This window comes from Xenopus laevis, chromosome 2S, assembly GCF_017654675.1.
Source record: "Xenopus laevis strain J_2021 chromosome 2S, Xenopus_laevis_v10.1, whole genome shotgun sequence".
Classification (NCBI taxonomy): Eukaryota; Metazoa; Chordata; class Amphibia; order Anura; family Pipidae; genus Xenopus; species Xenopus laevis.
Window position 1 is genome coordinate 130,150,766 of NC_054374.1, and position 18,450 is coordinate 130,169,215.

Consider the following 18,450-nt stretch of genomic DNA (forward strand, 5'->3'; position numbering starts at 1 on the left):
TCCGATCAAATAAAGTACAAAAGAACAGATCAGTCGATGTTCTGCTCCTGACAGCAATCGTACGAAAGTTATGTCTGACAAAGCTGGTGACACAGTCTCCCTCTGAAATTTGTATGATCAGCAATACATTCAGAGATATTACCCGTAGCCGACAGAAATCTTTTAACCTGTCCGATCGACCAAATGACCGATCTCCGTGGGACGTAAAATGACGGGACTCTGCACACACGGCCTGAAAATCGTACGAATCCGCGATTCGTACGATCAGATCTTTGCATCTATGGCCAACTTTAGACTACTTGAAAATCATGTAAACATTAATTAAACCCTATAGGCTGGTTTTGCTCCCAATAAGGATTAATTACATCTTAGTTTGGCTCAAGTACTCTTTTTTTATTACAGCGGAAAAAAAAATCAATTTAAAAAATTTGGATTATTTGATTATGATGGAGTCTTTTGTCTTGTATTTGTATCCCCTTACTCTGTAAAGTACTATGGGAGAAGATGTTGCTTTAACTATTTAGCTCAGTTTGAAGCTGAAGTGAAGGAAGGACTGGGTATAGATATATAAAGGAGAATAAGATGTTTGGAAAACTAGCTGCAGAAGAGAAACACTCACATTGTGAAGGCCTTTGTGATAAACAACATCTTTGTCCCCAATAGATTTCAGTCCCTGAACAATGTAAGAGCCACCAAAGCGAGAGTGCCTGAGGAAGGACATGAAACAGTAACAGACAAAACGATAGTTAGAGGACATTTGCACAAGTACAAATGTAGTACAGTATGATTTATGGCTAATCAGTGCTCCTCTACAGAGCATCATCAGGTGCCAGAAAGAACCAAGCATCTCATGAAAGTCAAAGGATCTCAGCTTGTTAAAACAAATATCTCTATGAATTAAGAAGTATGTTCTCTTTTAAAAAAAATAAGCATTATCCAAGTGGGCTTGCTTCCTGTTAACACATGATCAGAGCAGAATGGCACACACAGAAAACTGTATTGTTACCAAACTTTATAACGCCATTATGTATTAAAAGTCTAAAATTCCAAACCCTCTTTGTAGTCTTAAAGAACAAGGAAACTCCCAAAACAAAAACAGTCCACAAGAGCCCCATGCCAAACGCTATATTGATTCTGCTCTAAATTCCTTACTTTGGCTTCAGTGATCTTGGGGATATTTGAGTATTCTGGGAGGATTGTAGCCGATTGATCCATACCCATTGATCCTGCCTAAGAAATCAGTTTTTGTGCGCTGTAATAATAAAGTACAAAAGCTACTTGTCTTTCAAGGCAGCAAAGACAAGATAAAAGCTGCGTGGCTAAAATTTTCTGCTTCCAGCTGCTTCAGAAGCTCCGTAAAATAGGAGTGTATAGTCTTGGTCTGACTCTGAACGCAGCTTGTAATTAGATATGACATAAGCCATGTCTTTAAAAATGTTTAATCGCTGTTGTGCTGCTGAGGACTGGATGCATATAAGGGACACTTGGTAAGTACGTATGCACTCTTTTTAATGCGCCCTAGCATGTGGCTATGACTCATGCTGAGGCTTTCCTTTCCCTTTAATTCATTATTGTGGGTTTAAATCCTGTTTAAATGGGCAACTTTCTAATATACAATAATAAAACACACTGTATGACTTACCAGAAAAAAGTCACTTCTATTACACTTTAAAGGAATTGTTCAATATAAAAACAAAAACTGGGTAGGCTGTGCATTACTGTTTTAAATATAGTTAGTTAGTGAAAAATGTAAAGTATAAAGTCTAGAGTGACTGGATGTCTAACATAATAGCCAGAACACTACTTCCTGCTTTTCAGCTCTCTTGGTTTCCACTGATTGGTTACCAGGCAGCAACCAATCAGTGACTTGAGGGGAGGGGCACATGGGTCATAACTGTTGTTTTTGAATCTGAGCTGAATGCTGAGGATCAATTGACAAACTCACTGAACAGTTATGTCCCATGTGGCCTCCCTTTAAGTCACTGACTAACTCAGAGTTAGAGAGCTGAAAAGCAGAAAGTTGAGTTCTGTTATATTAGACATCAAGTCATTCCAGCCTTTACACATTACATTTTTGCCTAACTAACTATATTAAAAACATTTCTAATTTTGCACAACCTATTTACTCAGTTTTTATTTTTACACTGAACTGTTCCTTTAAAGGAGAACTAAAACATAACTAAAGAAGTAGCTAGAAATGTTGTACATTATGTTTTGGGTTTCAGTACCAGCCCAAGGCAACCACAGCTCTTTAAGTGAAGAACTGTGTCTCCAAATATGCTCCCCATCTTTTTTTTAATTTATGATTCACTGAACATGCTCTGAGCTGCTGTCCCTTACTGAGCTTAGGGACCAATGCACAATATACTGAATACATATAAATGTCACAACATAAGGCTGATTAGTAATTAATACAGATAATTACTACATGGAAGCACAATGTAACTAGCATCACAATGTAATAATCATCCCTGTAGCATCAGCTTATATTACAGTCCAACCTCATTTTCTGCTTGATAATTTGCGATGCCCCTAAGCTTAGTTTCTCAACAGCTGCCCAGAGCTCACTGAGCATGTGAGTGTCACTTTTAAACACTTTCCAAGATGGTGGCCCCCTGTGACAAGTTTGAAGTCCTGGATCATTGCTGCTATTGAGAAACAAACTTTAGGCTAGTGCAATAAGTTCAGTATATAAAATATGTTATTTTTTAGCCATATTAATTTTTAGGGTTTAGTTCTCCTTTAAGGAGAACGTGAGCAACCAGGCTTTTTTACACATAAATGGGAAATTACCCATTAAATACAAGTACAACAAAAAATGTCTTAGAACTCACCGGGTCCCACGCTGAAACACTCTGTTCTTCTTTTCTGCCATTTCCCGCTGCCTCAGGATCTCCAAGTTTTTAATATCAGTGTCTCGCTCTGCAGTTGAACGTGTCTGCCCAGTTGCAGCTAAATGCTCTGCAATCTTAAGGGGAAGGGAAATACAGGGAAGTGATCTAGTATCCCGAACGCTTATGACCTAGGGTTTTCAGTAAAAGGGTTTTTTTCTGCAATTTGAATCAACATACCTTAAATCTGCTACAAGGTATTCTAACATTAAGGAAACCCAAAATAATTGTTATGCCAATCATTACAAAGATAAAAAAAAAAAGGTTTTAACAGACTTTATGGGGGATCACCTTCCTATTTGGAGTTTTCTAGATATTGGGTTTCCAGAAAAGAGATCCCATGCCTGCATATACTTTTCAATTTTAATAACAGCATCGATGAACCTGCATTTTATATTAAGAATTTCAGACATTTGGCTTTACTTGTACAATACAACTGAACTCATACTGAAAGGGAAATTATTTTCCTCTTAAATCTGTGTTTATTGGGGCAGGCAACATTTGGCCCAGATTTTTTTTTGTAAAAAACAACATCTCTACCCCCCGAAAGCCGAATATCTGGAAGGTCACAGGTTGCACATGCCTGAAATTCTTCTCTGCTTTTGCACATGTGCATGGCAATGAAATCATGTTTGTTCTACTGAGACATTCTCCACAGGCAGCAATACAACTGCACTATACAATGGTAAAAATTGATTGTAGTTATCTAATAAAAATGTCCATTATTATTATTATTATTATATATTTCTAAATATAATGTATTAAGATGATCTAGCCACACAACAGACTTTGTCAGAGACAGAGAGCTGTTTTGGGCAAGCGGTACCCTATACCAATTTATTTCAATTCCAATTTATGTGCTTCTTTGCTTAGCTGATTATACAGGAAGAGTTTTGCTCTTTTCCCTTAAAGGAAATGTCAAGCCGTTTTTGACTTTTACCATGCCTGTGTAGCCTACCTTAGCCCCAATCGAACCGCATTATTTTTACTTGGAAAAACGCTCTACCTACCCTGCACTGAAGCATTGTTTGCCTCCCTGCGCCTTCATTAACCAGCGGCCATTTTTTCATGCTTGCGCTCTTCCTATTAGCAATGCGCATGCGCCAATACTCCCATCCGTCGATTTGCTAACTTGTTAATAACTTACATACAGTAGTTATCCTGGTTGGCAGTGTAATAGTTAATGTCTCCCGCGCTCTCTTGCTCTGCTCCCTGCAGTCAGCACGAAGAAATATGTGCTAGAAGGGTGGGGGGAGCAGAGAGCCAAAGCTTGGCAGAATACAGTCACTATAACAACAGCCAATGCTATTTTTTGATTGGCGGAATGAAGACACAGAGGTGCGGCTGGATGGCTTTGCCGAGGTCGATTCAACTAAACTGCGCATGTGCTAGATTAGTTTAGACAAGTGCGCATATGCGTCTCGCCAAACTACAGCTCGCATTCCGAAGGGAGGGGGGAGAGAGGCAGATAGTGCAGGACAGCGGCAGGCAGCCAAAATCAACAGAGCTGCTTAACGGATCACTTTTCAAGGGCTGCAATACTAGGTATGTAAGACATGTAACGAGCCATATCGCTTATAAAATTTTTGTTGTAGGAGTTGACATGTCCTTTAAAAAGACATCATCAAAGATCTACTATATATGATGAACCAACAAACACATCCATTTCTAAATGAGCATTGACTAGGTTACCTGGTCTCTAAACATGAGAGATACAGTCTCCAGTACATGCATACTCCATTGCTGTTCAGTCTCTGAGCTGGCCAAAAACTTAATTAGATCATCCATCCCACTCATGTGGATTGCCCAAAGCACTCTGTCATGAATACTAGCATCATCATCCACACTCTGAAAGGGAAAGAGGTATTCATAAACACATTAACATTTATCAACAGGTCATTCATTACACTGCTTTCTTTTTAATGTTAACACAGTGCACTCGTTTTTAAGGACACCAAAGAGTCACCCCCAAAAAAATGAGACCCAGTGCTTTCAAAGAAGCCAACGAACTTCCATTCATAGTAATGGGCACAAGGTTTTTTTTGCACAATACAAATTTTGGTTATGAGGGAAAAACCGGAGTTTCGGAAAATAAAATAGCAGTAGTTATGGTACTCACTACATAAAAAGTTTGTTACCATAAAAGAAGGCCACACATTGTTTTCTTCCTTTAATTTGGCAAGTTAACTTTTCAAACAGACAAAACTTAAAAATTAAATTTAGCATAATACTAGATTATCTAACATAAAGTCAGTTCGCCTTTAAACTACATTTAATACATATTGGTGACTAAATATTCTATTTTCAAATTTTCAATTTGTGTTAATTTTTTTATTTTAGAATTTAATCATTTCCATTCCTCTTCTGTCTTTTTGTTGTTCTGTAAGCTATTTTATATTTAATTTCTATTCAGGCTCTCATTCATATTACAGTGTCACATTAAAACCAGTCTGGTTACTATAGTAAATTGGGCCCTAGAGAGATTATGAACAAAGAGCTAAATAATTAAAACATGAACCGCCCCCAACTAAAAGGTATTTCAAAACTGAACTACCCCTTTAATGTACAAGAGAAAAATTGGACACTGTACTAGGGAAACCAGAGAGGTGAGAAAAATTAAAGAAGGTTGAAGTAGAAAGACCAGAGTTTGTGTTATTAGAAGTAGATCTGGAAAAATGGTGAGGCTTTATATGTTACTCTCTGACATCAGTTAAAAAAGCATACATTCCATGGGTTGTAGCTGTTAACTGTGTAAATATAATAGAAGTAAAATGCCAATATTGTTAGATTTGTGGAGTTTCATTATCTGTTCAACTTAACGTCACATACTTAATGTCTGATATACACATTATTTATAGTAAGGTAAGTAAGCAGATTATCAATTGAAGGGGCAGTATTGTTTAACATGAGTTCAATGACTTTTGAACATAATTTTTGCCTATTGTTTTACTCATGAAAAATCAATGTGTTTTGTGATTTCTTGATCAAAACCTGTACATTGACATTACTTTATGTTTTGTTCTTGTGATAGATAGATAGATAGATAGATAGATAGATAGATAGATAACTTACTTTCTCCTCCTCTGGGTCAGGGGGTACATGGAGAATATTACGCACTAGAAGAAGAATCCTTTCTATTAGCAAATTATGTTCTTCCTCTCGTTGCTCCCATTCCTGAATTATTTTAATTGAAAACAGGTAAATGTCAAGAACAAAATTATGAACCGATTTTAACTTAAGATGTTTTATTCTTCTGAAACAAAAAAAAAGTATTAAATGGCATGTAAAGGCAAAAAAATAAAATCCCATTTTTACTTTCTTTAATGAAAAAAAACCCCATCCCCAATATACTTTAATTAAAAGCCGTTTGCAGTGCAGTGCAATTCTCCCTTCATTTATTGCTGTGGATAGTGGTCCCTAACTAGTCTGCAGGGAACCATACTTATGAACAGCAGGGGGAGCCCCCGCCTTACTTCCCAGCCATGCAGAACTCCAGCAGCTTTTTTTGTTTCCCTGTAGAGCAGTTTGCGAGTGTGTAGAGATTTGTATTCAGATAGGGATGCACCGAATCCAGGATTCGGCCTTTTTCAGCAGGATTCGTATTCCTTCTGCCCGGCCGAACCAAATCTGAATCCTATTTTGCATATGCAAATTAGGGGTGGGAAGGAAATCGCGTGACTTTTTGTCACAAAACAAGGAAGTAAAAAGTGTTTTCCCTTTCCCACCCCTAATTTACATATGCAAATTAGGATTCGGTTCGGAATTCGGCCGAATCTTTCGAGAAGGATTCGGGGGTTCGGCCGAATCCAACATAGTGGATTCGGTGCATCCCTAGTATTGGATTTTATTTTTGCCTTTACATCCCATTTACTGTGTCCAACTCCAGCTGCAGGGACAAAGATAATGGAGCCAGATTTAAACAGATAAACTGGGATTCTATTTGGAGGATTATTTTGCTGCAGCCACTGGTTCTGCAGAGTTGGAGGAAGTTTGTATTAAACAATACAAAAAATATAAAATCCACATTAGATTACATGACAACACAGGCCACAGTGCAGTCTGCCTATTCTGATTATTAATCAGTCTTGCTGTATCGGCTTCTGGCAGATATTATTAGTTGACTTATGCTATTTTGATCATTTATTACAATTCCTAAGCAGCCCAGACCACACTGAGCATGTGCATAGTCTTGGTCTTGCAAAGTTACAAGATGGTGATCCCCTGTGGCCAATTTTGAAAGCATAAATTATTTGTTTGATTAAGCTTATGGTGCAGTAAGTTCATGTTTATGTTTAGTATACAAAATACAGCATTTCTAGCCTTATTCTATTTTAGACTTTACTAACTTGAAAAAATTAAACCTTTAACTGGGTTTTAAATATGTGCAAGTCTTTATAGACACGGTTGTGAAACAATGAGAACAAAGGGAAAATATTTACAGCTTTGATTCTTCATTTTTGTAGTACAGTTAAACAATTAACTATATCTATAAATGCCAGTTTTTTGATGTTCTTATAACCCAAATTAAAGTCTTGGCCTTAGAATAGCTATGGTTGTTGGGGGGGTGTAGATAACAGAACCGCCACACATATAGGATACCTACCATCTGCAGTAAATCATACAGTTTTTCACTTAAGACTCCAAACAGCTTCTCATTTGCAAATGCCTGAAAAGTGAAAATAAGCACAGTATTATACAATACCAACATATTCTGCAGAGTTCTACAATAGAAGGGTGTATACCAGCCATACATCCAGACATGTATAATCCCAAATGAGTTAATTAGATGGATCAATGTAATTTGGCCACTCTCTGATATCCATCAATATGGATATCAGACGTCAATACAGATACCGCACACGGCAGAGCTGAAGCCAAGGTGAGCCCAAATAGACAAATAGCAACATCTCCAGGCTGACCTCAGTTTCACTCAGCTGTGTGTGACAGCACGCAGGCTGATCAGATTCAAATCAATGGAGCAGGGGCAAGGAGAAGACCCGTTTCTCTCAGCCTGCAAAAATACACAGGTTGAGAGTCCTTCAGCCTGTGTGCCCACAGCCTAAGGGGATGAAAGAGAAAACTATACTGCAAAGTTGTCTTGCGCTTGTGTCAGTTTGTATTTATGGATTGCAGTGAATTGTGATTTAGAATACAGGACACTCACCTCCTTGTATGCCTGTAGAAATGAAACAACTTGCAGAAAATGGTGTCGAAATGTAGGATCCTGAGGCACTTTCCCAAAACATAAAAGTGCTGGCTGTGTTAGATTTACCGTCAACCTGATAAATTCGAATATCAAACAACAATAGTCATGATGCTATGATCAAAACGACTTTAACAGTTCACATTTTGCCACCAAGGTGTCAATAACAGATTTTAAATATAAACCTACTTTTGAGGCAAATTTAGGTAAAATAATTATGTGAAATAAATCCATAATAAAGCATTCTGTACATCAGCAAAATAAAACCCTACAACAAAAAGGACAGAAACAACTTAGGGTTATAAATTTGTGCCTTGTTGAAAAATGAAGTTCACCCTAACCAGAGGGCCTAGAACAAAAAATAGTCCCAGACCACTGTTTCTCCTCCACCTTACAGTGGTGAAACAATCAGAGTTAAAAGGGGGGAGAAACTGCAAGGGGGTCTGACCAGAGACCGTTGAATTGGGAAGCTTGCTAATATTCCATTTTTCCACCAGAGCCTTCCTTAGTGATGGGTAGGGCAACTACCAGAAAAGTTAAAACCAGTGCCTTTGACAACCAATTTCAAATTCAAACTGAGTGTTACATTTATTTTTATCCACAGAGATGAAGAAAAAAAATTACTAATTTCTTCCTGACTCCAACACAATGACAATTTGTTCCTGGACCAGTAACTTTGGACACATTCAGCGACTAAATCTCATCATTTATGATAAGCAGCTGTTACTGCATCCACAGCCAGCAAATCACATATATTATTTTATTGTTAAGGGCACATGTTGCCAAAAAATATCATCCCAACCAAAGGTACGGGCCAATAGAGCCCACACTCCAGTTGGGGGCAACGGGTTTTAAAATTGCCACCCCTATGCCACCCACACTGGGAGGGAGCTCTCAGTTCGAGCAGCCATGTTGTGGCACACGCGTGTGCATAATGAGCAAATGCCGCAACTTGCTTATCATGCACATGACCTCAGAAGCACGTTATGCACATGTGCTCTGACCAACATGGTCTCTCACACTGGCAGCTCCATCATCCTGGTGTGAGTTTGCTAGTGCTGGTGGGGGGCAATTTTAAAAAAATAAACAAAAACTACTGTTAACCCCAAACAGAGTGCAGGCTCCATTAGCCCGCAGCTTTGGATGGGGATAATATTTTTTTTGCCAACTGGTGTCATCATTTGCATGACAATGGCACATGCAGAGTAGCAAGCATTTTGAAGGAAAACATCAATTACGCCACAACACGGTATCATGGTTATCAAGGGAGTTTCGTATGGTACTAGAAGGAAAGGTCACTAGGTAGGCACTCAACCTCACTCACTTTCCTGAGACATTAGGCCACTGCTCTCGGCTCACTCAATTTGCACCTACTTGGGGTACTACACTAGGAGCATCACATTGCCTTTTACTTATTGTGGGTTTTTTTTATGGCTCCAGAATGGGTGCACATACGCAGTAAAGTGAAAAGTAGGCTTTTCCCTTAGATTGCCTATTATATAAATATGTTGCCGCTATATGAATAACTAACAATAAATAAAGACCATATGCAAAAATGAGGCTCAGTAACAATACACCACATATTTCTGTTAATTATTATTATAGTAGTTAAGAACAAGTCAACTGTACCTGATTACAGCATCAAACAGTTGTTTATCATTGTGGTGCTGGATAACCAAGGGAATAAGATCATTCTGCAGTATCTGTGCAGCACCAAGCTGCTGTCTGATGTCTCTTGTATCATCCTCATGGCGTAGGTAACGAATTAAATCTTTTACACTCTCTGTGAAAGAAAACATTATATAAAGATTATTTACAGGGTTTTAAGATGATGATGGCTAACTTGTAATGCTATACATCCACTACAGCTGGAGCGGTGGGTTGGACATCAGTTTACCCCATAAGTAATTAAAAGTATTATGTGGATATTTTTAATTACAGGGTTCCCTTGGACCAGGGGTCCCCAACCTTTTTCACCCATGAGCCACATTCAATTTTAAAAAGAGTTGGGGAGCAACACAAGCATGAAAAATGTTCCTGGGAGGTGCCAAATAAGGGCTGTGATTGGCTATTGGTAGCCCCTATGTGTACTGGCAGCCAACAGGAGGCTCTGTTTGGCAGTACACCTGGTTTTTATACAACCAAAACTTCTTGCATCTGCTTTGAGGCCACTGTGAGCAACATCCAAGGGGTTGGGGAGCAACATGTTGCTCACAAGCTACTTGTTGAGGATCACTGCCTTAGACTAAAATCCATGATGCTCTGCACCCAAAGCACTATAAGGGACACAGCAACTCTACAGCTGTACATAGTGGAGTGTCATATGTGTTGTGCTGACGGGTGTTATTTTAAGCCTAATAACATGCATAGTACTTGTACTTGATAAATTATCCCTTGCATGTTCACAGGCCAGATTATGGGAAACTATACCCCCAAAATGAATACAGGAGGACAGGACATTTGGAATCACCAGCATTATTGAGCAATAATAACATCAATTCAATTTATTTTTTGCTTTGTATTTGTTGAATGTTAAGTCAGCAATGTATCATTCTCTGAGAGAACCAAGTAATCAAAATGTCCTTCCCCATCGAAGAACCTTATTTCAGTGAATACAAAACATGCTTTAAATTGAGAATATTTCTGCCACTATTGAGGACAATCATGGTAGTTATCTGTACAATTCAGTATGTGGATATTCCTATAGTAATCTGGAACATGCAAGTAAATATCATCTACCATTGACTTCAAACCATTGATTGTCAAACTCATTTGGTTGAAGCCACACTTTAATGTCACAAAATATTGGTGTTTTAATCATTCACTCATTGTTCCCAGAATATCAAATGCATATGTATGTATGTATGTATGTATGTATGTATGTATATTTTTATTTGTTAAGCGCTCCTCAAGGGCAAAGCACTGTACAGCAAAACAATAAATTAGTAGTAACAAACAAGGGGTCACTGGAATAAAAAGTAACAATAAGTGCATTATTAGAAATACAATTTACATAAATATAAAAAATATAATTACAATACAGATTAAGTGCTCAGTGTCAAGGAAACAAAAGGCTAGAGGACCCTACCCCGTAGGGCTTACATTCTAAATGGGAGGGTAACATACAGACACAATTCAGAGGTGTATTAAGGTGCTGAATCCAAAATCTTACAGTAAACGACATTAAAGCTGGGAATTCAGATGTATCTATTATCTATTAAGCAAATAGCCACTGACCACAATTCTCCCCTAACTGGCCTTTAGGCTGAGTGCCATCTGCCCCAAGTAACCCTAGAGGGTCTAGTCCCACAGTTTGGAAACCACTGCTTTAAATGTCTTCACTAAAATAGGTCAACCGTTCAAAAATGCTATAGCAAAGTTATGTTACCAATTCTACTACATGCTTTCCAGATTAAAAGCATTGCTTTTAAAGCAAATAATGTGTGGTTTACTTATTGCTCTTGTTTGCATAAACATGATAAAGCTACTACAGGTATGGGATCCATTATCCAGAAACCAGTTATCCAGAAAGCTGCGAATTGCAGAAAGGCAATCTCCCATAGACTCCATTATAATCAACTAATTCAAATTTTTTTAAAATGATTTTATTTTTCTCTGTAATAATAAAACAGAACCTTGTACTTGATCCCAACTAAGATATAATTAAGCCTTATTGGAAGCAAAACTAGCCTATTGGGTTTATTTCATGTTTACATGATTTTATGGTAGACTTATGGTATGAATATCCAAATTACAGAAAGATCGGTTATCTGGAAAACCCCAGGTCTTGAGCATTCTGGATAACAGGTCCCATACTTGTACTATGTATTTTAATCACTCACATAAACCATTCTAAGATAATTGATCGGAAAATTCACGTTCACATTGTAACAACAATTTGCCAGTCTTAACTTACCAAGACAGTCAGGCTCTTTGTGGTAAGTATCCCCCTCCAGGTACCCTAAGGCGCTGCACGTTGCTAACAATTCACAGTTCATCATGTACAAGTCCATAAATCTATTGCAGCTTAAAAAATTAAAAAAAAGGTAGAACCTCAAATGTTACCTAAAAGAAAGAAATAGGTGTTACCAATGCTGTAAACACTTCATTTACAACATATTCCTTAAAGGAGACATTTTGTGTAAAAAAATAAGAATGTACCAGTGCATTATACTTATTAGATATAGAAAAATTGTGCTTAAAAAAAAAAACTAGTGTTTCAGGCTGATTTATTGAATATTTCTGCAAAAAACCTAATAATCCCGCCCTTTCCCTGCTCACTCTACTGTAGGACAGGAACCAATCAATAGCTAGCAGGACCTGATAGGGAACTGAAGCCTGTTTGCGTGACTGCAGGGCTGTGATTGGCTGTCCCCCTCCTACTGTGCTTCTAGCAGAGACCATTAGGACACACCCACCCCTCATTTGAAACACAGACAGGGACCAGAGAACATCTATAGGGAGCTCCAATAAAGGGGGATTTTAAAGATAATAATTTTTAGCACCATGTAAAAGCAACACCATATATTACTTATAATTGACTACAAAATTATGGTTTTTTCATTTATCCTATACGTCTCCTTTAATTATAGTACAGGCATAGCTTTTAACAACTTTCACCCATTCAGGTAACTTATAAATGAGTAGCTTTAGCATCAATTCCCATTTTAAATGTCAACATTCTACAGTGAGTTCTATTAAACAGCATCACACTGAAAAACCAATTAAAAGTGGTAGGCTGGGGACTATGGAAAAGACTCAAGATACCCACTCAAATTTGTCTCCGTATTCCTACAGCAGAAACAAGATTTGGAAAAAATTGTGAAGTAAAGAAACTGTAGCCAGCATCATTATTTAAGGGCACTAGTTTTTTTTAAGGACACCGTATTGCAGAAATTTCAAACTGGATTTTTTTTAGTTATTTAGCTTTTAATTCAACAGCTCTCCAGTTTGCAATTTCAGCAATCTGGTTGCTAGGGTCCAAATGACCCTAGCAACCATGTATTGATTTGAATAAGATACTGGAATATGAATACGAGATGACCTGAATAGAAAGATGAGCAATAAAAAGCAGCAATAACAATACATTTGTAGCCTTTCAGAGCATTTGTTTTCTTAGATGGGGTCAGTGACCCCCGTTTGAAAGCTGGAAAGAGTCAGAAGAATGTAAATAATTTAAAAGCTAGGAAAATAACAGGAAAACTGAAGCCCAATTGAGAAGTTGCTTAGAATGAGTCATTTTATAACTAAGTTAACGCGCCTTTATGTATAGAATGGAACTGCAGCCCCACGAATTCACACACAGTAATGACACACGGCTCAACAAGACTTAACAGCAATATCAATACGGGATAACACATGTAAAAAGTCTCAGGCGTGACACTGAATGGACGCAATTGCATCACACACTAGCACACCCCGTTACTAGCAGTTACAGGTATTTGCCTACCGCACAGCTGTCCCGCTTCCCGCGGGACAGTCTCGATTTGCTTAACACAGCCCAGCAATCAAGAGACAACGTTTGAACTTCCCGGAACACGAACAATATTCAGCTCCCGCCTGACAGCTACTTCCCAACTCACAAGTCTCGTCTCGCGAGACGGTGGCGTCATAACTCTAAATGTATAAAACCAGGGAAGCGAGCGCCGCTGCCTGAGTAAAATGACGAGCAAGGATGGGCTCACAGTGTAGAAGTGTAAGCGCTAGTCTGTTCTGGCGTCAGGTCGTAGCGTAGGGCAAGTAAGAAAAAAAAAAAACACTTCATTATTTTCCTGAGTTTACCAACAATAGCCACCAGAGATGCCTCTGCTTGTGTCTTTATAGTTTCTTGGTTACAGAGCTGGGCCAAGGTCAGGGGCGTAACTATAGAGGAAGCAGACCCTGCGGCTGCAGGGGGGCCCAGGAGGTATAGGGGCCCCACGAGGCCCTAATTCATATACAATTTCAATAAATATTGGAGAAACAAGTCAACCTCTAAACATTTTGGGGGCCTGAAAAATAATTTGCTGTGGGGCCCAGTAATATCTAGTTACGCCACTGGCCAAGGTATTTTGGCACCCTAGGCAATGGCTTCAATCAGTGCCCCCCATGGCATTACCATTTCCCACCTTACCATTCATATTGCCCCCCTGTGCCAACAGCAGTCAAATCTCTTAGATTGCTCTCAAGATCCCAAATACGTACCACAAATAATATGTGCCAGCATAAGCCAAAACATCCATCATCATATTGTTACCCCCAAACTGCACCATTTCCAGTGACAGCCAAAAAATCCATCATATTGCCCCTAATTTGTACCTGTGCCAGCAAGAGCCATCAAATTGTCCCAAACATCTGTGTACCTGTGCCAGCAGCCACCATAATGGCCCATATACCTGAGCCAGCAGCAGCCAATCCCTCATATTGCCCCCGATCAGTACCTGTGCCAGCAGCAGCCAAAAATCCCTCATATTGCCAAATATCATCTGTTTACCTGTGCAAGCAGCAGCCATGATATTGCCCACAAATATGTGCCCTGTGCCAGCAACTGCCAAGAGTGAGGTGGGAAGTGCTTCTGCCTGCAGTACAAATCACCGGCAAGAACAGGCAGTTTATAAAATTGTAAAAATATTAAAGGTCAAGCAAACCAAAAAATTCCCCCTCATTATAGCGTTCTAGGCGGGTGCCTACTCTGCCTACCCCTAGTTCCGCCCCTGCTTGTTTATCTTTTATTTCTGTCATCAGAACGCTGACCTGTAGCAGGGATGAAACACATTAACTTTTTCTGTTTCATTCCAATACCCAGGAAACATGCTTTAAAGTTAAAAAATACAAATTTATCACATATTATAAAGTATCCAAAAAAAAAACCCTCATGGAGCCTAACGCTTTTCATGCTTAGTCATAGGCAATCTTGAGATTGTCTATGACTAAGTGCTAAGTAAGCATGAAACACGTTAGGCTACTTTTTTTTTGATACTTTATAATATGTAATAAATTTGTATTTTTTAACTTTAAAGCATGTTTCCTGGATATTTTTTTTGCATTGAATGAGGCTATACCTCTATTTGTTCACTAGGGGACTCCAACATATGAGCTATTGTCTACTGAGGTCTATATCCAAGTAATTTTTAGTTTCAACTTTTTCTGTTTGACTACAATACCTGCTGCATCTTCTCTCTATTTGACAAAAAACTTAAAGTCTTTTTTGCAAACTAGTGCCCAGTGAACAGGGTTGCCAGATCTAATTGTCATCCTGCCTCTAGCTCCACCACTTCTTACCCCTCACTGAATGCACTTCAGGGGGCCCATTTACTTAGCTCGAGTGAAGGAATAGAGGAAAAAAACGTTGAATTTCAATGTTTTTTTGGCTACTTCTAACATCGAATGGGCTACTTCGACCTTCGACTTCAATCAGGGCCGGACTGAGAGTAAAAAGCAGCCCTGGCAAAAAAAATCAAAGCAGCCCACACATAAATGCGTGCTGGTCTTTTACTTACACACACACGCATATTTCATATGCATATATATATATTTATACATATATATTATATAGTGGATAATGTACCCCCTACTGTAATTTATAAAGATATTATAAGTCACCAAGGAGTTATGTGACCATATAAAAGCACCGCATAACTCCGAGGTGATCACTTATCTTTATAAATTAGGGGGTACATTATGAATTATAATTTACAGTTTGTAGGTGCCTTAAAATGTAAAGAATGGCTTTGCTTACATATTACTAAACGACACTTATTAATATGCTATGCCTTTGCCAAGACCACCCCCCTCCCCTGATTTCAGCTTTCTGCTTATGTTTCCCTCTTTTTTGGGGGGCTGATTACCTTTATTTGAATTTCTTTGCTGTATTCTGCCCTTGCCTTCTTGCTTGCCATGGTTTATGTCATCAGTTGCAGCAGGTAAAGGAGATAGATTGGAGGAGGGGGAGTAGGACAGAGAACAAGACTGGGGATTGAAAGTCGGAGGGGGGAGCGAGAGAATGTGTTACAGGGAGGGGGGCCTTAGAGCAGAGAGGGACCCTGCAAGCAGGGAGGGAGGAGAAGCACCGTGAAGGGAGAAAGCTGGACAGAGCTGACATGAGGAGCTGTGAAACTTGAGACAGTGGGTGACTGTGAGGGGGGGGGCAAGACTGGAGAGGGACTGTCTGAAATCAAACAGACAACTGGAAGGCAGCTTGTGAGGGAGACCCTAAACGGAGCATAGCACATTGTTTGCCTTTGTAGTCACGCATGCTCCAAACGCATGATGTCCTAAAATGCGTACCAGTCCGGGCCTGACTTCAATTCCAACTATTTGAAGTAAAAATCGTTTGACTATTCAACCATTCGAAAAACTTAGACCCCCCCTAGTTCGCCACCTAAAAGCTACCGAAGTCAATGTTAGCCTATGGGGAAGGTCCCCATAGGCTTTCTAATGTTTTTTAGGTCGAACAAAAATCGTTCGATCGATGGATTAAAATCCTTCAAATCAAACGTCCAGTGGTGAGAGATTAAGAAAGCATTTTTTTGCTGAAAATGCAATTTTGTTAAGCTTTGCTCCTAAAGTTTCCGCTTTGCTCCTAAAGTTTCCACTTTGCATACTGGCAGTGTCAGCTTACCTGCCCATGAGCAAAATGTAGGATGTTGCAGAACCTGATGGTCTGGCCTGGACTTGGCACTGTAACTTGAAATCTGCCTTCTCTTCCAGTACTGATAGCAGGAGCAACTGCAAGAAATACTGAGCAGCTCACACAATGGGGTGGGCAGGGGGTGGGTATAGCATGGGAGGGCACATCACATAACGTAGGTTATGCAAGAGATCTATTTACCCACAAGGCCTCTGCTAACCTAGATTCCTAGCCATCCTGCTGCACATAAACAGGGGTCAGGCATTTCACATGGAAAGAAATAGAAAACTATAAGATGACGGAGCGAAATACAGAATTAAAAAGATAAGTCAGGATATCAGATTGCAAAGCACATGCCTGCTTTCTTTGAACATTTCATTTCATTCCTGTGTTAGTTATCAGCAATGAAGTTTTAGTAATAAAATATATATAATATATATATATAGTAATTTCTTGGAGTGCCCGCACCTCTGACAGTAATTGATTGGAGGTGCTTGATCAATAATTGTAGTATGAATGATGAAGGATCCGCACTCTCATTTTCAAAGTATAACAACTTTTATTTATCACATTACAATCCGACGTTTCGGTCCCTCCTGGGGACCTTTCTCAAGGATTAATATATATATATATATATATCTTACTAAAACTTACTATATATATATATATATATATATATATATATATATATATATATATATATATATATAATTCAGTAAATGGACCCGCACTCATTCTTAAAGGTGAAATAAATGTGCTTTTATTCACAGGTTCATATAAATATGAATAAAAGCACATTTATTTCACCTTTAAGAATGAGTGCGGGTCCATTTACTGAATTGTAACATGGAATTTTGACCAACGCACCACCATCAACAGAATCTGAACCGGGAGGAGTGCGTTCACTGTACAAACTTTGTATATATATATATATATATATATATATATATATATATATATATATATATACACACACACATTCTAGAGGCAGAGCATTTTTCTCTGGAACAGTTAAATCTAAACAATCTTACAATATACATTCATTACAAATCATCTATGGTTTTTAAATCATGTACATGTATTTCTACTGAAACCATTGTTTATTTGTCCCTTTCTATTCTTTGCCCTCGTTGCTCAGTCTGTTGATACAATTTAAGACAAGGCAGCTGATTAACAGACCTGTCTTTGCTGGGGAACTAAGACTTTTGCAACATTGTTATAAAGTAACAAACAGGCGTTAAGCTGCTTTCAATAGCAGTTGTTTTTACAAATAACTTTAAAATAACACAGAAAAATGTTAATAAATTTATATTGGAAAGTTACTTTGAATTCTGTTTTCTTTTGTTAGACTTTTTTTTATTTTGGGATTGACTTGCCCTTTAAAGCAGGTATCTTAAAAAAAATCTGGGGAAATATAGTGACATATAAGAACACATAAAATTATTCCAATTTTAGCATAAGTAGTTGATTATTTTAGGAAATATGTTACTTTAGTTATGAATTTGCACTGCTGATATTTTGGGGCAGATTTATCAAGGGTCGAAGTGAAAATTCGAAGTAAAAAAATTATAATTTCGAGCTATTTTTGTGTACTTCGACTAACGAATAGGCCAAACATCAATTTGAATTTGAAAACAATGTACTGTCTCTTTAAAAATTCGACTTCGACCATTCGCCATCTAAAACCTGCCGAATTACTGTTTTAGACTATGGGTGACTTCCTAGAACCTATTCGGAATCATTTGGTG

General features: G+C 38.4%; 1 protein-coding gene across 4 annotated transcripts in view; it reads right to left on the reverse strand.

Moving 5' to 3' along the window:
- The window catches only part of timeless.S (timeless circadian regulator S homeolog), a 39,236-nt gene extending 22,461 nt beyond the window's left edge, over positions 1–16,775 (reverse strand). Inside the window, exons 1-9 of one of the 4 annotated variants that reach the window (XM_041584396.1) lie at positions 16,694–16,775; positions 12,011–12,159; positions 9,724–9,877; positions 8,056–8,170; positions 7,495–7,557; positions 5,964–6,065; positions 4,584–4,739; positions 2,835–2,968; positions 620–707 (exon numbers count right to left, since the gene is read on the reverse strand). In XM_041584396.1, coding sequence (XP_041440330.1) covers positions 620–707; positions 2,835–2,968; positions 4,584–4,739; positions 5,964–6,065; positions 7,495–7,557; positions 8,056–8,170; positions 9,724–9,877; positions 12,011–12,107 — 909 coding nt within the window. In that variant the 5' untranslated portion in view covers positions 12,108–12,159; positions 16,694–16,775. Of the gene's footprint in view, positions 1–619; positions 708–2,834; positions 2,969–4,583; positions 4,740–5,963; positions 6,066–7,494; positions 7,558–8,055; positions 8,171–9,723; positions 9,878–12,010; positions 12,160–13,529; positions 13,735–16,693 lie in introns of those variants that run through there. The other 3 variants (XM_041584397.1, XM_018250037.2, XM_018250036.2) reach the window with 3 other exon arrangements.
- Between the last annotated feature and the right edge of the window lie 1,675 nt (positions 16,776–18,450).